Source organism: Gobio gobio, assembly GCF_949357685.1.
Source record: "Gobio gobio genome assembly, chromosome: 21".
NCBI classification, from domain to species: Eukaryota; Metazoa; Chordata; class Actinopteri; order Cypriniformes; family Gobionidae; genus Gobio; species Gobio gobio.
In genome coordinates this window covers 18,086,606-18,110,748 of record NC_137117.1, presented here as the reverse complement: position 1 = coordinate 18,110,748, position 24,143 = coordinate 18,086,606, and the positions used below count along the sequence as shown (strand labels likewise).

Here is a 24,143-nt window from a genome sequence, read left to right as displayed (position 1 = left end):
AATGGCAAAGAGAGGAACTTCATGTGCACAACGTTCAGAACGGAATACTAGTCATACTGCCAAATATTTACTATGCATATAAAGATCATATGCAAAACAGAAAGCATGATGCAATAATCAACTTGGAATGCTACACAGTCATATTTGAGCGAGTAAAAATGCATGGTTATTTTGCTTGCCTTTTTGATCCGATCAAATATTAAGTCGAGATATTAAAAATGTCAGATATTACTTGCGGATCATGTTGGTATTGGAAGGTTTACTATAGTACTTTAAAAAAAAAAACTATAATAATTTGATTCAGCAAGGATGCATTAAATCGATCAAAAGTGACAGCAATTTTTTACATTGATACAAAAATGTTCTATTTCAAATAAATGCTGTTCTTTTGAACGGATCTATTCATCAAAGAATCCTAAAAAGAAACAAAATTATTAGAATGATTAGAATCACGTGACTGAAGACTGTAGTAAAGATGCTAAAAATTCAGCTTTGCCACCACAGGAATAAATTACATTTTAAAATATGTTTTACTAATTAGATATTACTGCCTTGGTCAGCAAAAGTGTCTTCTTTATATATATATATATATATATATATATATATATATATATATATTACCTACCCCAAACTTTTGAATGGTAGTGTACATACTGTAGAAATAGTAGTACGGTAGTAAGCTGTTCCAAGCAGTCACGAATAATCCTCAACTTCCAATCATAAATAAAACTAAATATAAACATTTAAAAAGCAATGACATATGGCAAACATATAAAGAACACTGCAAACAATAGCAACATTAAAGTCGATTCCACCATCGCTGACTGAAGCTCCTAGACAGCTGTGCAAACCCTTCGTCATACACTCATTCAACTCTCTCAGGAAAAACGGGCAAAAATTGTACCTTTACAGTCACAACAGCAGTCCAATCAAAGTGACTCTTTTGTATCATATCTGCCCCTGGTTCATTCATAGTAGTACGTATCATAGTAGTAGAATGCCTATTATTCGCATTGTTTCCTTCGGTCAGCGTATTTTTTCAATTATTTTTAATGGGAGCATTGCGAATTTAAGAAAACCAGCAGTATGATGAGGTGCTACTTCACGCTTAGCTCTGCACGCATGCCGTTTTTTCCTGATCGCAGAGATTTTGGGTAAAACCATAGACTGTATAAAACAATGGACGTAGTGCCCGTGATGTCACCCATAGGTTTCTGAAGAGCATTTTTTAAGCCCAAAGTGGATGGAGCCGGCCGTCGCCATCTTGGGAGCGCGTCACTCCTGGATAACGGAAAATGGCCAAAGAGGAAGGACGTGAGTGGAGGTGAGGGGCCTGGTTGCAAGCAGCAGTGGCAATCCACCTGTCACTCAAGTGGCCACGCCCTTAATTATGCAGAACTTTAAAGCTTAATACAATTTAAACGGATGAGTTATTAAAAAAAAAATTACCCCCTCACAGTTGTCATGAAGGGCAAAATCCACTTTTTGTCCCAGGCTGTAATCAAATTTTTCTGCTGTAAAGTCAGGCATTTTAACATGGGCGGTCTATGGGATTGACTCCCTTTTGAAGCCTGTCTCTAGCGGCCAGTCGATGAATTGCAGTTTAAGTCACTTCCGTGTTGGATTCAAGAGAGAGACCGGAAGGTTGCCGTTTGGGTAAAACGGAGTGCTCATCACCATAGATATGTATACCACATTCGACTGCTCTAGACACATTGACACGTCTGCCATCTTGGAACAATCAACATTTCAGATGCCGTCCTGTCGACACTCACAGTAATTAATCACTGCGTCCAAAAACGCATACTGTCCGATTAGGTACTACATTAAAAAATGTACTTTGCGATCATTAAAAAAAGTACTCTCTATATAGTATGAATATGGGTAGTATGAATGAAATTTGTTTGGAAATAAACTATCTGTGGAATCAGATACTAGTAAATGTACAACTTTTGCACATTTTTTTCCGACAGTGAAGAGGAGCCATCACTTCACATATGACATTTGTAGAGAAGTTGCCCTGAGTAAAGTAACAACTACCTGTGACCACATCCTAGTGTATCCACCGCCTTTGAAACACTTGACCCAATGTCAATATAAACCCCCCCTATTAACTCAAAAAGACAGGAAAGAGGCAGATCACAGACATTCGCCAACTTCTTACTCCAGGGTCTGGATTTGAGGGGAAGGAGGGGCTGAGATTTGAGTCTTTCCTGTTCCTTAGACCTAGGTATTAAAAAGGAGAGCCATCAATCCATCCTTCCATCTCCACATTGGCAGGTGAAGCCACCGACTGCAACTACAAATCCTTTCCAGCTGAAGCAGCCAATCAAAAGTCACTGAGGATGCTGATGTCAGCAAACTCCTGGCGGTAACGGTAGGAGTACATGCCCAGCAGGAAGGCCCATTTAAGAGTCATGAAGCTCCACACGGCTGACAGATAGAAGCTCTTGGGGTCAGTTAATGCTGAAGACAAAAACACACAGAACGGATTACAGACTTGCATATTAGACTATTACAGATTTTGTGCGGGGGAATATTTTATTAGACAAAGGTGTCCACGTGAAGGTACTTACACTGCTTTTCTATAACGCCTAGAGATATGAAGGTGGCAAAAGCAGCAACAGCCAGGAGGGAGAAGACCGAACTAACAAACATGAAGAACTTGAGTCCCTTCAGCCACGTGCGCCAGTAGTCCTGAATGTACATAATGTGAGTGACCAATGCCCAGAGTGCCAGAACACCTGTAGATTTAAACACATAACATACACACATCATGAGTTTCATAAAGTATATATCCACCTGTTGATCTGTAAGACAGCTATAAAACATTCAGCAATTATAATTACAGTTGGACCTAGAAGACTTTTTGCTATTTCCATCTTTATTCATTACAAATCATAGTCATTTAACAGCATTAGAATGAGCGAAAATAAATATAAAAAAGAGAAAAAATCAGGTTGAATCAAAAGGAGTACACAAACATTGCTTATTTGAGTAGTTGGTGTAACACATTTAAATATAGCTACATTATTAAATATTGATTAATTTATATCATAACTTGTTCTTTTTAACATTTTATGTTTATTCAGTGTGGTCTTAAGACTTTTGCAGCTCTCACTGCATGTAACGTACTGTATGTTTCTTTAGCCTATTTGCTTCTCTGTCTGTGTACAAATGTTCAAATATCCGCATATTTATGGGTTATTATTTCCAAACTCACTCTACGAATATAACAGGCTGATCTTTTTAAGAAATAAATCACACGTTAAATCTCTAATGGAAAGGCAAACTATCAACTGCAGACTTATATTACACAATGTGACAGCAGCTAGTCTTGTCAACCGCGAGCTCACACAATACATGCAATACACCAAATTAAAAAGCAGGACAGTAAAAGAAACAGGATGTGAAATCTTTATATTTGACAGTGGATGTGTAAAATCTGTGGCCTTGAGTTTATTTACAGACCTGATAATCCGCCCATCGCCGCCGTCCATGGTTGTTTATAAACCACATTCCACACGATAAACGCTGAAAACCCCACCAACATGCCGAATGTGGCATAACCTACACTGATGTAGATCCTGTTTGGACCCATTAATGATGTATAAAGTATCGCAGTAAAGCTGTAGGACGAGGCTTGACAGAACGGTTACACCATCGATGAGGGATTATGCAATTCACCGCTGCTTATTCGTAAACACGACTGCACGACCCGGAAGAGCTCCTCGTATCTCCAAAGCAACCATCCACAACAACCTCATAGTACCGGATGTTTAGTTGAACAAAACGTTTTATTATTATTTGGATATGTAAAAAGTCACACACGGTCATATTTTTATGTAATACATTTCGAATAACCGACTCATGATTACTGTAATCTCATGAGTCAACATTAGCTAATCACAATGTGCTCCAAGTATGCAAGTGTGTGTTCATTAGGCCTACTTAGAATTTACTCATGAAAAAACTAAATTTATTCAGGAAGTACTCATGCTCATTAAATACTCATTGTTTATTTTAGATAATGAAGTCAAGTCAAAATTCATTTCTATAAATAGTATTTAAAAGCAACAGAGTTGCACCAAAGTGCTGTACAGTAAGACAACGAGCATAAAAAACAAAGCATAAAAAGAAACAATGCAGGAGACAAAATATAAACCCAATACAATCCAATTTAGCAATAGCAATCTAATCAAGCCAGAGAACAAATAAGATTAAAGTAGGCTATAACATGGGCATAAAGTTTGCAAAATAACGTAATACATATTATTGTAAAATAATATAATAAATATCCCCCATAAATTGTATGAATGCAAATACTTTTTAACTTTATTTTAAGGTCTTTGTTACACTGTAGCCTATACATTTAAGTACTGACTTGAGTAATATTAACTAACTAATAATAGGGTTAGGATTTGATTTTGTGGTTAGTTGCATGTAATTATGCGTCATTTATAGTTATTACCATAGTAACAACATGAAACAGGTAACAATGAATCTGTAAAATAAAGTGTTACCTCTTTTTTCTAAAACAAAATAAACAAACAAAAGGTGATAATATAAAACTGGTGAAAAGTGTGTAGAAATATTATTAATTTATTAGTAGTGGTTCTCAAATGGTTGGTTGGGCAATAATTTAATCTAAAACATTAACATAAAATTGATGAGAAATCATATTTCTTTATTTCATTTCCCCCTCAATAACTATTCTTTCCTAGTTTATTCATTTAAAAAAAAAAAAAAAAAAAAACAGCTTTGCCATAATTATAGCAAAAAATACTGAAGGAAATAACTTATCTTTTATGGGGGGATTGAACATTTTGAAAATTCCAGTAAAAAAGGTTGAGAAGCACTGCATCAGACATAATGTCACACATTTCTCTTGTTGTTTGTGCAGCGCTGAAGATGGTGGTTTTAATCAGTTTGATCTTTTCTCAGTGGTTTTCCATCAAGCTCTGAAACTCATTCTCAGAGCTCTAGTAATTGTGAAACGAACAAAAGTAGGTTTTAAAACCTGCTGTGAGAGATCATCATGATTGATATGAATAATATTCCATTGTAGAATAGAAGAAATGCTATACTCAGATATATTCAGATACACATGTAGACATTATGAAATAAACAAGTTTTTGTAATGTTTTATCATTTTTAGTTTGAATTTTGAGAATTTTTAGGTTTTTCTATGTGTACTGAAGCATTCTTCACATTATATTCATTCCAAAGGGGGTCAAATTGACCCGCGAGGGAAGGATTTGTTACTTTTTCAAATTTCAAAAACTCCAGTACATTTTTTTGTGTGTGTATTTGTGGTTCATGAACGACAAAAATCTTAGGGTATTGGACCGCTCCGATGAACACTCAATCATACACCTGGTGCAATTGTTTTTTGTTAGTGTTTTTGCTAGTTTCAGCCCAACACAGTTATCATTTTTACGTCCAGCACCATGTTATTTAAAAAGCAAAAACACTCGCACCCATCTGTTCGCCCATGGGCGTGCTGGTCTGAAAACGAGGTGTGTTCAGGTGCATTGTTGGCACGTTGCTATTTTGAGAACTGAAAATGACCACACTTTTTGTGTTATTTAAAGGGTGCATTAGTAATATGCGCCTATAGGAGGGTGCACAACGCGTGTACACTCTGCTTGTTACACACACAAGAACGTGCAGCAGTACACAAACATTTTTAAATATTAAAAATAAAAAAATCCTCTCTGGAGAAGCGTGAATATTCCACCATGTAAATAGCGAATCCGCCATGGGGCAAGCACAACTGGCTTTTAAAGGGAATGGGAGATGAGACTCTGATTGGTTTATTGCACGTTATGCCCAAAACACATGGCTCATGGCAAAACTGTCAGGGTTCTCCTCTGACAGCTCTGCATGTTTTGTCTTTGTTTAATGTGTCTTTGTTTGTGTTGTGCATGAACACATGGCTTTGTCTTGGTTTGTTTGCCATGTGCTCCCTGTGTCCTGCCTCCTTGTTTCCTGTTACCACGCCCCCTTGTTTAGTCCTTGTCTAGTCCTCATTGATTAACTGATTGTGTGCTCACCTGTTCCTTGTCTGAGTGTGCTCACCCTTTCCTCATGTTTTCTGCTCCTTGTTTGTCTGAGTGTGTTCACCTGTTCCTCATGTTCTCTGCTCCTTGTTTGTCTGAGTGTGTTCACCTGTTCCTCATGTTCTCTGCTCCTTGTTTGTCTGAGTGTGTTCACCTGTTCCTCTTGTTCTCTGCTCCCTTTATAAGGTGTGTTCTTTCCCTCATGTGGTTGCTGGTTCGTTATACGTTATACCTACGTGTGTTTTACTAGTAGTGCTAAGTTTTGTGCTGCCTTTTGGTCTTGTCTCCTCTTGTTTTCTGTCTCTAGTTCCTGTCCTGCAAGTAGAGCTTCCCTGGCAGCTTGCTCTCCTTGCCTAGCTGAAAGCTTGGTGAGTTTCCTGATATGACCTGACTGCATTACCCTAGGAATCCTGCCTGGCCATCGCTGGTATCCTCTGGTCTCATGCTGCTCTGTCAGAACTGCTCTCCCGTCTTCTGGAGCTAGTTATTGTGGCTGCTCTTCCTGCCTGTGATTGTGCTCCTAACCCGCCTACTGTTTGGACTGTTCACCTCCTCACCATTTCTTGTCTTGTCTGCTGTTTGTCAATAAACCCCTGATCACTCATTCCTGCATTTGAGTCCTCTCTCATAGAATCGTGACAAAAACACATCAATGGGTGGAATTCCTTGTACTGTATGGGCACTTCTCGCGCGTGTGCGAGCAAGAGCGCGTCCATCAATGAGCTTTGTTCGGGTTATGGGAGCCGTCGGCAGCACTTTGTTTTTAGACCAAAGAAGTGTGTTTCTGATTGTGAGGGAAAGATAGCCTGGTTCAGCTTCCCAAATAACCAAGTGTTAAGGAAACATTGGATGCAGTTTGTTTTTCCGGAGCAACAACGGAATTCTGCAAGTGTCTTTGTTTGTGTTGAAACCGCCGGCCTCCGTGGATAGGACATTTTCTGAGGAGGAGCTACGGACTATGGAGCGAGCTCATGGGCTGGAGACGAAGTCCTCTCTGGACTCGGGACAGGAGACCGAGCCCTCTGTGGTCTCAGGACTGGAGACATCACAGGACTCTGGACAGGGCATTGGTTCCGACCAAAAGTCAATCAGCCAGTGTTTCCCCGCTGGTTCTGGTGAGAACTGATTTCCCGGTGCGGTCCTCTTGGCCGAAGACTCAGCTCAGAAGACAATCTCAGCTGTCTTCAGCCAAGATGGGTGCCATTTTCTTCCTCTTTTGAGCTGGTGCAGGAATAGACTGTGGAGCAGCTGAGATTGTACCAATGTTAAGGGATGTGGAGGGTTTGGTTGCAGGCTTGGGGTGAGATGGAGCGCCCAAGAGCTTTCGAGATGGGACTGGATGAGGGTTGTTTTTATATTCCATAACTTCTTCAACAACAAAAGGCAGAGGATGAAGTTAATGGACTCGACCAAGGGCAAAGAATACCCAGGGGAAAAAAAACTGAATCACCTCCTCATCCAGTCCCATCTGAAAGCAAGCATTGAGCATCGCTCCAATTCACCAGATGGGAAAACTCCACAAACTCCTTCACATACTGCTCCAGAAGACGACCATCTTGCCGGTGGGAGAGGAGATGATCTTCAGCCCAGTTTAATATTTTTTTATTTGTTACATTTATATAGCGTTTTTCTAGGCACTCAAAGCGCTTTACATGGAAGGAGGGAATCTCCTCAACCACCACCAATGTGCAGCATCCACCTGGATGATGCGGCGGCAGCCATATTGCACCAGAACCCCCACCACACACCAGCTGATGGGTGGAGAGGAGACAGATTGATGAAGCCAATCATATATATATATATATATATTATATATGGGGACGATTAGGAGGCCATGATGGACAGGGGCCAATGGACAAATTTGGCCAGGATGCCGGGGTTACACCCCTACTCTTTATCGAAGGACATCCTGGGATTTTTAATGACCACAGAGAGTCAGGACCCCGGTTTAACGTCTCATCACTATACTGGGGCGTTAGGACCCACACAGACCACAGGGTGAGCCCCCCCTGCTGGCCTCACAAACACCTCTACCAGCAGCAACTTGGTTTTCCCAGGAGGTCTCACTTCCAGGTACTGACCAGGCTCAGCCCTGCTTAGCTTCAGTGGGAAACCAGTCTTAGGCTACAGGGTGATATGGCTGCTGGCTAAGTTTGTTTTGGTAGGTCTGTTCATCTGTCACGCATGGTTGCAGCAAACAGACGATGAAGATGAAGATTAGATTAGAAGTCTTTAAAGGTCCCATGGCATGAAATTTTCATTTTATGAGGTTTTTCAACATTAATATGAGTTCCCCTAGCCCAGTGTTTCTCAAACTTTTTCTGCCATTCCCCACTTTGGAGGTAGTGAAGGGTTCCGAGCCCCACCTGTCCCCAATCGCCCCAACAAAGTTTTTCCAAACTATCGGTATCGGCATTTATGATGGCCGATAAATTAATATTTGACAAAATTATAAAAACGGAAGAAACACCGCTCAACCACATTATGACTGTTGGCGTTTCATAGTTTTTATACATTTTATTTATCAGAACTTTGTTATTTTTATGTTCCTCTGTTCTGTTGTGACCATACTGCAGTTTAAAAATAAATTCAGCCGATATATCAGACGAACTTGACAAACTTGCTTTCCATGTCATCAAATCTAATAATCCAATTCTCAAATATGTGTTAGTGAGTGTGTTTTGCCATTTAAAACCTTTCATAAATGATCTTGATTTTGATCTATAACGTGAGATGGGCGCCTATGTTTGTTTGCGTCGCAGTTCAGAGAGTCCTGTCAGTCGGATTCGCGTGAATTTATCAGTTTCTCCCGAAACACATGTAAGTAAGTGACCGGTGAACTGGGAGAAGAATAGAGTAAACTTTTTAGTTACTTACACTATGTGTATCTGATATGAATAAAACGTTGGCAAATTATTTTTGAATGGATTGTTATTGCTGCTTCCAGTGACACCAGTGTGTAGGCCTATTTTACATTTACATTTACATTTAGTCATTTAGCAGACGCTTTTATCCAAAGCGACTTACAAATGAGAGCAATAGAAGCAACTACAACAGTCAGAGGCTACAGTATGCAAGTGCTGTAACAAGTCTCAGTTAATCTAACACAGAACACATAGGATTTTTTTTTTTTTTTTTAAATAAATTAGACAGACAGAAAAATGAATAGAATGTTAAGTGCTATTCTTGATTGGTCAGGTGCTGCTGGAAGAGATGCGTCTTTAGATGTTTTTTGAAAATGGCTACAGACTCGGCTGCTCGAATTGAGATAGGCAGGTCATTCCACTAGGTGGGGGCAGTCCAGGAAAAGGTCCGTGACAGTGATTTCATGCCTCTCTGGTATGGCACCACAAGGCGTCGTTCACTGGTAGAACGCAAACTCCTGGAGGGTGTGTATGTCTGAACAAGCGAGTTAAGGTAAATTGGTGCAGAGCCAGTGGTTGCTTTGAAGGTTGTTGATTTTACAAAGTGGTTGATTTTACAAACTCTAAATATATTGTTTTACTAGTAGGCCTAATTATGTGTATTTAAATGTTTGAAACCTAAAATAAACATTATGTGGTTGAAAACAATGCATGATATGTCAAGTCACCTTCATTTATTTAGCGCTTTTTACAACACGGATTGCTTCAAAGCTTTATAATCGGAAATAGGCTACATTTTGCTTTAGAAGAAAAGCTAAAGTAGGTTTTTTATTATTATTATCAAGCACTGAGCGAGTGCTTTTATTGTCAAGCACTGAGGCCCTAGCCTGGCCCGTGTCCGACAGCTTATCAAAATTTTCAGCCTGAGTCCGACTGAAGCCCGTGTTTTTTTTCCTTCTATTTTTTATCCTCCCTATTAGGCCTACACATTGTTGCATCCATTAAAATAGTTCAGTTTTGTTTTTAATGTCATAGTTATATTTTGTTTCGTTTCTTTATTAAGTTAATTTAGAAAAATGTTTGAAGCATTTTTTTGTTTTAATTAAAGTTTTTTTTTTTTTTTTAAGTAACAGCGGCCAGCGGCCGACAGTGAGTTAACCACATGTTTGATCAATTTAGCCTCTCAAATCAACACTGGACTTGTCATTTCATGGTCTTGTGTTTTCACCAGCGCAGCACATCTCATCTCAGGTGCACCGAAATAAAAATCCCACATGTGGGACCGCTCAAAAGGGTAATAAAGATGGGCTCAAAAATGACCACATTTCCTCCCGCTTGTCGCGCCCCACCTGTCGCGTCTCTATTCCCCACCAGTGGGGCGCGCCCCACACTTTGAGTAAAGCTGCCCTAGCCTGAATATTGTGCCCAAGTGGATAGAAATGTTGATCGGTGTAAATCCGAGTTCTGGCTGTCTTTCTCTGCCTTTGAGAAAATGACAGGCCAGACGAGCCAATCCTGAAGTCTCCTGTTTTGACGTCCAAGCAGGAACGGTTCCCTCCCTTTCCTCCACCCAGAGAATCTGGCACGCCCATGCAAACGCTCGAGAGATCATTGCTTGTGAACGAGTGAACGCTGGTAGTTTCTCAGTGTTTGGATGTACAAATGAAAAACAGAAGTGTTTTTTCAGTTCCTTCTGATCTGTGATCAGTGATTTCTTATGTGTAGCTAATTATTTATTATTCGTGCACACAATGCGGCTTCTTTCTCTCCCGACAGAACGGTGTTTTCGTGTTTTCTATCTTGTGAGTCAGTGTTTTTGTACGTCCTCGTCGTGTCTATCGGTTCTACAATGTGCATACAGTCGGGAGTTTCTACTCAACATCAGCAGAGTCACATCTTTAGAGATAAACCTTACACACGCCGAAGCTCAGGCTGCACTGACCGGTGACCTTCAACATCCCCGACCCCCAGTACTGCATCTGGCCCACAGCGGAGGCGCCTTACGCGGCGCGAGATTAAGCAGAAGGGGGGTAAGCGTGAGGGTCTCCGGCTAGGCTAGCCAGCTTTCCCCACAATAAACTGGATTACATTCGATTACTGCTGTTGTGTCTTTGTTTGCGCTGTGTACTCAATGCGCGTCACTGACGCTTTTCATATGATAGGAACATCTAAAAATAATGGTATTATCAACACTTACTCGTAACTCGTTCATCTCGACAGCTGTAATGGCACATTGCATGGGTTACAAAGTTGGTAATAATGATGAAGACGGACTCGGTGTGACTGGGACTCGTGTTTATTCAGAACTCTCAGATACAAACACAATAAACTCGCACTGACTGACAGCGCTCTCATAACTCAGTAGTTACTATAAATAACTTTGTTAGCAATCGCTGAGCTCAGTCTGGTACATTAGTGATGTCCGGTTCGCGAACGATCTTTCTTTTGAACCGGTTCTTTTTAGTGAACCGAATCAGTTCACCAAATCGGACTGAATCGTTCTAAACGGTTCGCGTCTCCAGTCAGCGCTGATCCATAATTTACTAAAGTTACTAACTTTCTGACATGAGTGACAGTCCCTCCGACTAGAAATAGACTAATAACCTGAAGTATATGCTGTAACTAAAACAGTTCACTGAACTGAGACTGACAGAACCGATGTGAAGTGAACTCCGGTCCATCCGTCTCTCTGGCAGCAGCTCGTGCCTGCTCGTGCCTCTAGACCTCGTTAAACCACGCCCCCTCCGCTCATATCAAATGCAAAGATGTCAGCCAATCACAACAGTGGGCGTTTTTACTGAAGTCTCACAGCAGACACGCCTCTTGAAGCAGGGCATTCAGCCACAGGGCAAACAGCAGTATAGAAAAAATGCCTTTTATTTCTAAATTATGATATTTTATGATGTAAAAATCATACTAACAATATAAGTACACCTCAGGAAACATTATAAAATAATAGAAAAATGCCATGCCATGGGACCTTTAATAACACTCTCAGAAGGTAAATCCAAATAACAAAGATGAAGAAACGCAACCAAAGCATTAACGTGAATGGACAAATGAACATTGAAAAGACTGCAACTTAAATACCAAGCAAATGAGGGAAATAATGATGAACACCTGTGCAGATCAAATTAATTACAATGACAACTGATAGAGTGGTGGGAAACTGAACAAAAAGGAACACATGTAGGGGGAGAGTGGGGTGATTTGTGCCAGGGGGGAAGTAGTTCCACCCATTGTTTCTGGAAAACCATCGAAAAAATTGGTCATGTGACCACATAATTTTGAAAAGCCATCCATTTTACTCATCCTCTAAAGAAGAGAGAGACACGGCATGAGAGGTTAGCACATTTTAGCTCAAAAAACATTTAGCTCCTTTCAAAGTAAAATTTCTATGATCAAGGTTTTGTGTCTGAACAATTATAGACAAGTTTGAAAACATTTCACACGTTTTAGTGCTTTAGCAGGATACACAATGATGTTAGCTCTTAACTGCTGGATCATGCTAGTTTTTCAAACTTGTGGGTCTGGGGTGATTTGTGCCAAAGGGCCTGGGTTAAGTTGTGCCAACGTTGAAAGAAGTCTGTGGATGGAAAGCCCATCTTTACATTTAAAGAAAATGATGAAGGAGTCATCCCTAGAGGTGATGTGCTCAAGAAACTACCCATACCCCAAAAACTTGGTGGTACAGCCAGAAGAGAGCAGAAGTTTATATTCCCGTGCAGCATTGACAAGTGTAAGTAGTATAAGGCCAGATCCAGACCACCTAGATCTACATACCCACAGGGGATAATCTGGAGAAGTGAGGAGATGGGCATGCCTCATCAGTGTTTGACTCACCTGCCATTTGTTTAATTTAGCTAACACTGATTTCAGCTTTGTTAATAAAGAGACATTTTATTCCGTTTTAAGAGGCCTAAGTCACAATAGGATGTTTAGAAATGAGCCTCACTTTATTCTTATATGTTACATTATTGACAGGCAGCTTTCTATGTATATCAACAGGCATTGCCAAAGCCTTTTTGCCTGAAATGATTCACAATTATCATATGTTGTGTATTTAAGTTTTTTGTGTTTTCCCAAAAACTACACAATATGAATTATTCCAACAGTTTAATAGGGTGACAATATCTAAATAAACCTTAAATGAGTAATTTTGTATTGAATTTGTCTTGCTTTCATATAGTATTACAGTTCATAACATTAAAATGTTCTGTTTTACTTCAGAAATCACTGGCACAATTTACCCTAACATATTCTCCCCAAAGGCACAACTTACCCCTCACCAGGGGCAAGTTGTGCCACAAGACCACTTTTTTCCCAAAAGCTATATTTCTGTAACGATTTATTCCAGATCCAAAGTTATTGTTCTCAGGGATGCACCACATCCTGAAATATATGTACATTCTTAAGTTGAAGACATCACTGTCATGGCCTCACTTTAAAGTCACTTTGAGTAAAGACTGGCACAGCTCACCCCCTTACTAAAAATAACAAAATCTAAACAAGACCAAACAAACTCAAAACAGAACCTAACTGTGACACCCTCAATACAAAATTTAAATACAAATAAAAAGGAGTTTCGGGTCAAAATGACCCAAGGGAAGGATGAGGTTTTTAAACAGAAGGTGATCAAATAAAACTGAGGAAAAGTGTGTATTAATCAGTTAGCTGCACAGGTAGACAGTATGACATATAACAGTATAAACAGAGTCAGGATCATTCAGATTCTCAAAATTTGCCATTTTTGGCAAGATGCTGATGCACATGTAAACAGAATGAAAGTCCAGTGGGGAGTGAACCAAATCATGGGGCCACAGATGTACTTTGACCTCATTTCCCCCAGTCACCATTGAGAATTGAAATACTATGGCTTTTACTTCTAATGCGAGGAAATGGACGACAACAAGTGTCATCAAGCTTCTAGACACACATTATGCCAACCTTTATGAAATAAACACCAAGCCACATTTTATGTTGCCAATCAGAGTGCAGCAGGAAGCCGGTAACTTGCGTGGTTTCTGCGATTCAAATGAGATCAAAACTCAGTGGTTTCCTCTGTCTGCTTCACAGGCAACACAGCGAGACAAAAAGATTGAGATAAAGAGACAGAAAAAGTCATACAGAAGAAGATACGTCACAGGACAAATGAATATTTGGTGTTCACCTTAAAGACAAGAAAGACAAGATTGTCCTGATTGGCACTGAAGAAAACTATTTGGAGAAAAGATCACACTGCCAACATCATATATACCAGACATACAGGTACGTGTGTTTATGAAATCTATCACTGACTGATGCAACCACGTTTACTTTGTATTTGAGTAGAAGAGTGTTTACCCAGTTAACTAACCACAAACATGTGATTTTCTGTAACTTTACACTCTTATTGGTATTGATGATTCCATGAAGAACCTTTAACTTTTCCATTCCACAAAGGTTCTTAATAGTGGAAAAGCGTTCTTTAAATTATTAAAATGTTCTTCGCACTAAGACAGATATTGTTCATTTAAGAAATGCTCTTTAGGGAACCTAAAATGGTTCTCTGTCGCATCGCTGAGAAAACCACCTTTTGGAACCTTTATTTTTTAAGAGTTTAAGGATATATTACTACCTTACTGATCCTGAGAAATGACTTAGTCAGATAATAATGATATCATATTTTTTGCCTAGTGTTTCGGTAACACATTTGTTATCTTTGTTCATTTTAATTTCAACATTTACTAATACATTATTCAAATCAAGACAATCAACAGCTACTAACGTTAACAAAGATGAATAAATACTGTAAATGTATTGCTCATAGTTAGCTCGGTAACACTTTATTTTAATGTGATGTAGTTACACATAACTACATGTACTTACTATAGTAATAACAGTAAATTACGCATAATTACAAGTAATTAACCCCAAACCAATCCCTAACTGTAACTCTATAGTAAGTACATGTAATCAATTACTCAGTACTTATATGAGTAAGTACAATGTAATCCGTCATCTTAAAATAAAGGGTTACACTTTATTTTAAGGTGTCATTGTTACAGTGTAATTGTATATTTAAGTTCTGAGTAATATTTAACTACATGTGCTGTACGTACTATAGAGTTAGGGTAGGATAAGGGTTTGGTTAAAGGGTCAGTTGCATGTAATTATGCATAATTTACTGTTATTACTATGGTAAGTACATGTAACAAGGACACTGTAAAATAAAATGTTACCAAAGAAAGTATAACAGTTAAGTTCATGTTAGTTACACACACATTAACTAATGTTATCAAATTAAACCTTATTGTAAAGTGTTACCAGTGTTTTTGACTATTTCAAACACATTTTGAATTCAGTTCATTTAAATGTGTTCTAAACGCAAACCTGAAACAGACCGCAAAGTCCAAAAGTAGAGTTTCTAAAAGTAGAGTTGGCTAAAGTTTCACATTGGCTGTGCATTTGATAATCTTCAGTCCATCAGATAACAGTGGGAAATTCTGTGGCCAGTGATTCATCATGATGCTGGGAAAGTTAGCGGCTTGTAGGTGACAGGTGGGTACAAGAGCGAGAGCTGTGAACTTGCCGAAGCCCCCAAAGAGCATACAGGAAGTTACACACAAGTAGATGTGGCCTGGTGAGAACTGAGAAGGTGTGCATTTAAAACATCTCTGTCATTGCACCACCCTCGATGCTTTCATCGCTTCATATATCACTGGAGTTCCAATATAAACAATATTTCCTTCCTTCATGGGCGCTGCTGAGCTGGTATGGGAAGGAAAAGCTGATTTGGAATGACAGGATTTATGAGCATGTGAAATCACACAGTGTTCTGGAACTACAGATGGATGAGCAAGAAACGGAAACAATCTTCATGCACATGTGCAAAGCTTGATTCCAGTGTGCAGGACATTAATGTGTGTGATTTTTGTTTCGTTTAAAATTGTGTCTACAGGGAGCTGATGATTGATTACAAAAGGCTGTGATTTGTTGCAGGAAGTCCTACACCCTTTCCCAAAGGAACTGTGTGCTTTGCTCTCTGTGATGTGAACGTTTTTGTTTGTTTTTTTATGCGTATGTAGTACTGGTCTGCCAGTTAAAACTAGCTGTGTTTATGGATGGGGTGTTTAATGGAAATATAGAGTACTACGATTCTTAAAACATACTGTAAACATCACAAAATTGACTCCAATCAAGTGTCTAAAATGTACTATCTATAAACGCACACTAGAGGGCACACTATGTTCTTGTTAAAGCAAGCGTTGCTATTGCTCATCCCTTTGGTTTTTGATTTGAACAAGCCCCTAACCCTAATTATTAAATTTTGGCCCATAACATAACCTTTTATGCTACCAATAGTAATCATACCTCAAATTGTTCATTTGGTGTAATGTTGTTTTCAAATTTTTACATGATAGGCCTATATTTAAATATAATTCAAAAACATATATCCTCCTGGGACCCACGAATAGACTTTTGTCCACTGTAGTGGACATTATATTTTAGTGAATTCCTCTGACATCATACATGTCACATGTCCCAGTCTGGATGTCCTGTGAAGAGCACATTCGGGGCTTTGCAGAGATACCAAATGTTTGGAGGTTTCACCAGGACAACAACAACAACTTCTTGGTCTTTAAAAATGGCTGACATTAATGTTTAGCACTCTTATGGAAATATGATGATATTTTTTTATTATAATTTAAATCGGATTCATTTTCAAATTGTTTGTTATTAATCAACATCTCAGGAAAATGTTAAGGGGGTTTCTAATCAAAATATGACTTTCTGTTACAGTGATTTCATTAATGTCCACTGTAGTGGATGCCAGGACTTAAATCATGTTTATCAGGCATTTTGGAGACATAAGTGAATAGGGAAATAAATTACATATCAATATTCCTATGAAATATTAGATATTATTATGAAAATGCCAAATATTACTCTCATTATTACACTTATTTTTTCATTACATGTTGCACAAAGAACACATTATTATGCAAATTAGATGCAGTGTACTGTATAGATACGTTGCATTGAATGGGAAAATCCAAGTATGGCCATTTCCCCCAAATATTTCATAAAGTAAAATGGTATATCAATGCATTTCGTTATATCTTTCATAACATAGCTCAGAATCATCTTTAAACAAAGTTTGTTTTTAAAAAAATCCTGAAACCTTAAAATTGATTGGTGAATTAAAAATAAATCCCATTGTTTTTGCCTATACATGCAATTTCATGTCATTTTATTTTTCCTGGAGTCCTGGTGTCAACTACAGAGGACATATCATAACATATAAATAAAATATAATTTTTCAAAAATGTTTTTTTTCCATTTGTTTCTTATGCTCTAAATAATAAGACATGAAAAAATACTAAATTCAAAACACTTTTTTTCTGGGTCCCAGGAGGATATAATAAATATAAATTACAAATGATTAATACAATAATAATATAAAATTATATTATTATTATTATATTAATATAATAACATAACATATTATAATAAATATACATTGCATTTATAGTAATGCTTTATTTTTTAATATGTATTTATTTTTTAATAAATACATATGTAAATACATTTAATTAAATAAATAAATACAAAAAAATGGTTCTTCTATGGTGTTTCGAAACCTTATTTACCTAATACCTAATATTTAAGAGTGTTTAACTAGGAAAATAAAAACTATTGAGATTTAAAATCTCTTATACAAGAGTGTCATTACAAAAAGTAAGACATGATACATGAAAACACCAAAAATATAATACAATTTTGAAATCCTGACGCGTCAACTCAAAATAATACGATTTGAGGTGTAAAATAAATGATTCCACTGGTATTATATTTTAACTAAGGTAACTAAGGCTTTGCAAAACGATTCTTCTATTTCAGCTGTCCAGTCTAAGTGAACTGGTCGGGTGTCAATAGCCTATTGTCTTCAAGTAGCTGTGTGAGTTGATCTAGATCTAAAATAACTTGTTTGAAATGTTCTCTATGTAGCAAAGGCATCCATCCTTACATCTCCACTGTACACAAACACATTTAGATCCTATAAAACAATGGCAGACAAAGTGTCTCTTTCTATCTGATCCATCTGATCTCTCTTTAACTCTTTATCAGACACAAACTACCACATCCAAGTGCCTTGTGAGGGTCACATGCAGGAGAACTGGATCTCTGAGTTCTGTCATTGGCACGGGTTTTGTCATACCACTGACACACACACACACACACACATGTAGAAATACACTTTCAAATATGCAGGCAAGCAGTCAGGCACAGCTAAAAGGAGCAATTGTGGATCGTTTTGCTTTCATTTACTTGGCCTTAGGGTTTATATCATTAGTTGCTGTGCAGTGAGAAGTACATGGAGGATATACAGTACATGCCAGAATGTTTTCGTTCTTCAAACAGATCTTGTCTGCTAAGAAGAAAAACAGATTCGGTAAGACAAATCTGATACTGTTCTGTTGAAGTGGATGCCTGTTTTGCGGGTGTTAGGACATAGCGATGTGTTCTCTGTTGTTTATTGTGTGCACAAATGCATGTACAAGTATGGCACGTTCTACAAACAGGGTACAAAATATGGCTTGAGACTCAGACAAAAATCAATAATTAGTCAGTGAAAGGAGGTACTTAAAACTTCAGAAAATGTTCAAACTAATATTATATAAGCTGCTGTATGTTTTTATGCTTATTCACTTTATATGAATCATGTTTACAATTATGTTACCATAAATAATAGTTTGGGGTTTATTTGTATGTCCTGTAAATGAAAGAAAATATTTTTTAATAGCATAGGTAGCAGGGTTAAAATGGTTGAGCTTGATAAATTACGTCAACGCAAAAAAAAAAAGTGTTAAAAACAAATTACAATGGAATTAATTAAATTTGAATGGAATTTTCTTGCATTCTGGTCATTCTGCTGTAAAAAATAGAAAAGGTCCAAATGAGGTTACTTATATTCTTATGTAAAATCAAGGTAATACTCATACACAATTTACTTATATAAAAATCAAGGTAGGAAGCAAAATATGGGACAAATTTGATGAAATATTAAATTTTTTATACATTAATATTAGTCAGTCATTAAACATGTTTTTTTTACGACATTTAACATCAGTTGAACAAATTGTGTCAAAATAATATTTTTGCATGATTTTAAATGTCTCTGACTCTGACGTGTCCATGCCAAATATTTAAAAGGTACAGACATTTAGGGCCCTATTTTAACGATCTGAAGGCATGGTCTAAAGCACACGGCACCAGTGCACTTAGGGCGTGCCCGAATCCACTTTTGCTAGTTTAACGACAGGAAAAATTGGCAGCGCGCCCGGCGCATGGTCTAAAAGGGTTGTCCCTAGTCTCTTAATGAGTCATGGGTGTGTTTTGGGCTTAACGTGCAATAAACCAATCAGTCTCATCTCCCATTCCCTTTAAAAGCCAGTTGCACTTGCACCATGGCGGATTCGCTATTTACATGGCGGAATTTGCGAGCGGAAAGACTGAACGCTTCTCCAGAGGCAAAAACGTTCATTCTTTATTTAAAAATGTTTGTGTGCTGCTGCACGTCCCTGTGTGTGTAATAAGCAAAGTGTATGTGCATTGTGGACCCGCATATAGGCGCATATTACTCACGTGCTCTTTAAATAACAAAAAAAATATTGCTCGGTTTAGACCAGGTTTCAGTTGGTCAATGGCGCAGTCATTTTCGGTTGCCTCAAAATGGCAACGCGCCAACAACACGCCTAGACCAGCACGCCCATAGGTGCAAATGCATTTGCTATTTAAACAACATGGCGCAGGACGTGAAAGTGATAACTACGTCGGGGCTGAAACTAGCAAAAAACACTTGCGTTGTGCATGACACCGCATTGCGCAGGGTGTATAATAGGGCCCTTAATGTTTAAAACAAGCCAATATTTCATGGCACGTTAATTTAATAGGATTTGAGCCTATAATTATTTAGTCATGGAACATCAAAGTGTAACATTCATGGAAAGTGCCGTATACTTACATCTCACGCAACTGCAGGCAAGAGCTTTGTCATGCTCATATTTGGCAAGGCAAGTTTATTTATATAGCACATTTCATACACTAAAGTGCTTTACACAGAAAAGGGCATTACCTATTAAGGAAAATTAAAACAGTTATAGACTGAATTAACCGAGATACAAAGATAATCCCGTTCAGTCAGGTCCACTTAAGTCAAAAACAAGACGGGAAGACAGGGAACAGTCAACAGCTTCTGGGGACAACCTCCCTTTTTTTTTTTTACTGGGAGGGCAGCGTAAATCCCCCATTGAGAACAGAGCATGCATCAATGACAACAGAATGACATTGATTAAGTTAAACACAGTTTAAGGAGGAGGGTTGCAAAGAAGCAAGCGGGCAGACTGAACTGAAGCTACGCTTAAGTATGGTGCCCTGTTTGAGAGTTGCAAATTGAGTGCATAGGAATCGGATCAGCTGATATGGGCGGGGTTGTAATTTTTCCAATCAGCTGATAGCGGAGCTTGACTACATGGCCTGCCTGAACTAACGCAGAATGCTTGATTTATAAAAGGAATTAAAAGAGTAAAAAGATGATACATAGATAGACTTCTCATCTGGTAAGAGTAATTTATGTTTGTCTCTTATATTTAATTATTTTCCCCACTTGCTCTGGGACTTCCCCATACTGGTCGTCTCTATTCTCTGTGGATTTCTTTTGGCGTGCCTAAATAATCTGTCGGACATCTCCAGCAGATCCGATCTTTCACCTTATATCAGACAGGCAGATCTAGGACTATTTCAGTCCACGCTCCGATTTATCACCCACGTTTCAATTTCTCTTCCAGAAACGTCTTAACTGCGCTGCATTTACCCACATGATATCAAGTTCTCTTCCAAAAACTTCTTAATCATGCTGCGTGATCTCAATTTCTCTTCCAGAGACTTCTTAAGCATGCTACATTACCACAGAGCCAGCCCAAACACTATGGTTTGTCCCCCCCATCAAAACACTGACTGCCTTCGCTCCAGCAGTCGGTTCTGTTTTAGGAGAAAGATGTTGGTTTTGTGAGTCTGTTGCTGCAGTGCTGCCAGATAGAGATAATATACCCAGGGCAACAGTTGAGAAATATGTTGGGGCCCTCGTGAAAGAAGGCAGGTAAACAGAGCCAGAACATGGACAAGCTTCCAAAAACTGTGCTAATTCAAGGACTCTTTGCTACCACCCAGTTACAACATATTACACACAATCATTAATAACTCACAGCCAGGAGTTTATTATAACACATTATCACATAATTAAATCAATGTAACTAATTTAGCACAAAAGATGTGAGAACTAATAAACAGCTTGGATTGCAAGTACACAAGAAACAACTTCTGTTGTGGTGTGTGTTTCTCTAAAGCTTCACATATCATTGCAATGCCCAATCTGTGAAGGCGATTAACATGCATATGAAAGATAGCAGCAATATACTGTATTTAGATCTTGATATTCCACTGTTTTGGATCGAGGAGTGAAACAGAAGGGGCTGAAAAACTCCCCAAAACAGTCTAGTGACTGTATAGTCAGTGCTGTATTTCACTTCTCCAGGAAGGGAAGATACTCCTGAAACAATAGCCGGGGTCTAAACAAATATTACGTAATGTTCCCTAACCTCTAGCCACATGAACATTCTCAAATTGGGACGTCTTAAAATTGTCCCCGATGTGACCTGTGGGAAGGGAGGACATACAGTATTGCCCACGTTGGGATGATGCCTAAGTAAATGACACTCATTCCTCAAAAAGATAATACATTTTGCAATAATACAAATCTTTAGTATTGGACACCTGGTTTAGTATAAGTGCTGTTCCAATCCTTGTGAGCCGGTCACCTATATAATAATGTTTTCTTTTACATCACGTGGATGGCTGGGTGCGTGTCGCTTACCTGGGGAACACATGGCACCAGGATGCACTATGGGAAGAAGGCAAGCCGGCGGAGGCAGTGTGATGCTTTGGGCAATGTTCTGCTGGGAAACTTTGGGTCCTGCCATCCATGTGGATGTTACTCTGACACGTACCACCTACCTAAGCATTGTTGCAGACCATGTACACCGTTACATGGAAACGGTATTCCCTGGTGGCTGTGGCCTCTTTCAGCAGGATAATGTGCCCTGCCACAAAGAAAAAATGGTTCAGGAATGGTTTGAGGAGCACAACAACGAACAACCATGTCTTGAACATTGGGTTCAACAATTTTTTTTATTTTCATAAAGCATAAAGAAACAGAACAGTGAACAAAATTCTAGGTCTAATTCTAGTTGGGAAATAATCCTTTTGGGACTGTTGCAAACAATATTTGCATTAATTTACGTTAAATGTACTATTAGTCCCGAGATTCTTCACATTAGTGAATAAATACATAGATCTACTTTTGACATTCAAATTCCCTAGTGGTCTGGTGGTAGAACTTTTGTAAACTGTGTCAAAGGTTCCGGGTTCTAATCCGCCCTCATATATATATATATATATATATTTTTTTTTTTTTTTTTTTCTTCTTCATTAAAATCAAAGATGTTCATCAATGATTGTATATTAAGAGCAGGGACACGTTTGTGTGCAATTTTTCTGATTTCACAGGAAAGAATAGAGTCTCTCTCCGCAATGGCATTAATCAATAGATTGACGCACTCGTCTGTGTGAAGACTGAGCCAAAAGAGAACATAAACCCCGCCTACTTGGATTTGATCTCAATCATTTTGACATTGACGAGCGCTGTTAGACCACTGAGGCAAACCAGACTAAAAATTTACTTTTTGTCATCCTAACATACAGAGCGCTGCTTAATGAAGGGCAGCAGAGCAGTGCAAGAATGTCAAATATTGGGGGGGACAATTTGGCCATTTCTAATTATTGGGGGGGACTTTTCTATTGTGGTTACAGCCCTGGTTTGAGGTGTTGATTTGGCCTCCAAATACCCCAGATCTCAATCCAATCGAGCATCTGTGGGATGTGCCCAACAAACAAATCCTATCCATGGAGGCCCCACCTCGCAACTTACAGGACTTAAAGGATCTGTTGCTAGCATATTGGTGCCAGATACCACATCACACCTTCAGGGGTCTAGTGGAGACCATGCCTCGACGGGTCAGGGCCGTTTTTGGCAGCAAAAGGGGGACCAACACAATATTAGGAAGGTGGTGTTAATGTTATGCCTGATTGGTGTGTATTTTAGGCACATCAGTCACTTGTCTAGTCAGGATGCAGTTGCTAGACAGTGAGGCAGCGCACTAGATTTTGGAACAGAGCTAGATATTCTATCTTTGGAACAACTTACAATAAACAGTAAGCAAACACAATACTTTTCATCAGAGTTCACAATATCCATCCACTGGGTTTTGTGGGAGTCATGAGATCTCACAAATTGTAAGCATGAGATGGGAAATAACATGATGTAACAGTAAAAGGAGAGCAGATTGAATCAAACAGCACTGACTTCCTTTCTTTCTTTACTTTTGTCTTCTCAGAGGCTCCAGCCGTCATGTGTTCGGCAGACACACTCTTCCGGTCGTCTCTGCGCTCGTCCCTGGAACAGGTACAGAATAAAGATTACTTCCTTAATGTTTATGTGGGGTCAGAATATCTTTATAAAACATATGAACTCAACTCAACTCAAAAACCTTGCTATGTGTACGGTGCACCAACTCTTAATCAAACACAGCATTTTGCTACATTGTAAACATTCAAAACGAGGATTTTCAGAAGAATTTTAATCCAAGTTGGGAATATGTATCCTATTCAAATTTCAGAAGGATTTTTAATCCAAGCCAGTGCTTACAATTTACTTTTAATTTACTCTTTCACTCCAACCTTGGCACCTGCATCAGTAAATAAGGTGGGTTATGGACACGCCCCCTTGATCCTCAACCCCTCAAGGTTTATCATGCAGCTGGAACACACAGATAAGAGAGCTGAAGGAGAGACGGAGTGTGTTATTGAGTCAAACGCATGAGCTGAACATATTTTTCCTGCTCTAGCGGTTCTGGTACTGCTTGATGCAGAGGTCTGCAATGCAAAATTCTACATAATCTGGAAGTAGATGAATAATCCTTCGGTCTATGAAACTATAAGTAAATAGGAAGCCGTGTTTAGTTCCACTTCTTAATCTTCTTTTCTGTCTCTTAAAATGTTTATTGCTATAATGTCAGAATATTTTATTATACATAGTAGATTATTTGTCCATGCACAT

The 24,143-nt window shown here is 38.6% G+C and overlaps 2 protein-coding genes across 5 annotated transcripts in view; one reads left to right on the top strand and one right to left on the bottom strand.

Annotated features, from left to right (window-relative positions):
- Positions 1-605: 605 nt before the first annotated feature.
- slc48a1a (solute carrier family 48 member 1a) lies at positions 606-23,761 on the bottom strand. 3 transcript variants are annotated; one of them, XM_079802459.1, is made up of 5 exons: positions 23,567-23,761; positions 23,391-23,480; positions 21,843-22,068; positions 2,577-2,744; positions 606-2,466 (listed from the first exon to the last, which is right to left on the bottom strand). In XM_079802459.1, exons 3-5 carry the CDS (start codon positions 21,946-21,948, stop codon positions 2,330-2,332), a joined length of 411 nt encoding a protein of 136 aa, XP_079658585.1. In that variant the 5' UTR covers positions 21,949-22,068; positions 23,391-23,480; positions 23,567-23,761; the 3' UTR covers positions 606-2,329. The 3 variants fall into 3 exon arrangements, with proteins under 3 accessions (XP_079658585.1, XP_079658586.1, XP_079658584.1); XM_079802460.1 differs by having other exon boundaries at positions 23,562-23,756; XM_079802458.1 differs by lacking the exons at positions 21,843-22,068; positions 23,391-23,480; positions 23,567-23,761 and adding an exon at positions 3,472-3,879.
- The window catches only part of rapgef3 (Rap guanine nucleotide exchange factor (GEF) 3), a 56,217-nt gene continuing 45,881 nt past the window's right edge, over positions 13,808-24,143 (top strand). Inside the window, exons 1-2 of one of the 2 annotated variants that reach the window (XM_079802449.1) lie at positions 13,808-14,194; positions 23,422-23,489. In XM_079802449.1, coding sequence (XP_079658575.1) covers positions 23,436-23,489 — 54 coding nt within the window. In that variant the 5' untranslated portion in view covers positions 13,808-14,194; positions 23,422-23,435. Of the gene's footprint in view, positions 14,195-18,135; positions 18,363-23,421; positions 23,490-24,143 lie in introns of those variants that run through there. The other variant, XM_079802447.1, reaches the window with a different exon arrangement.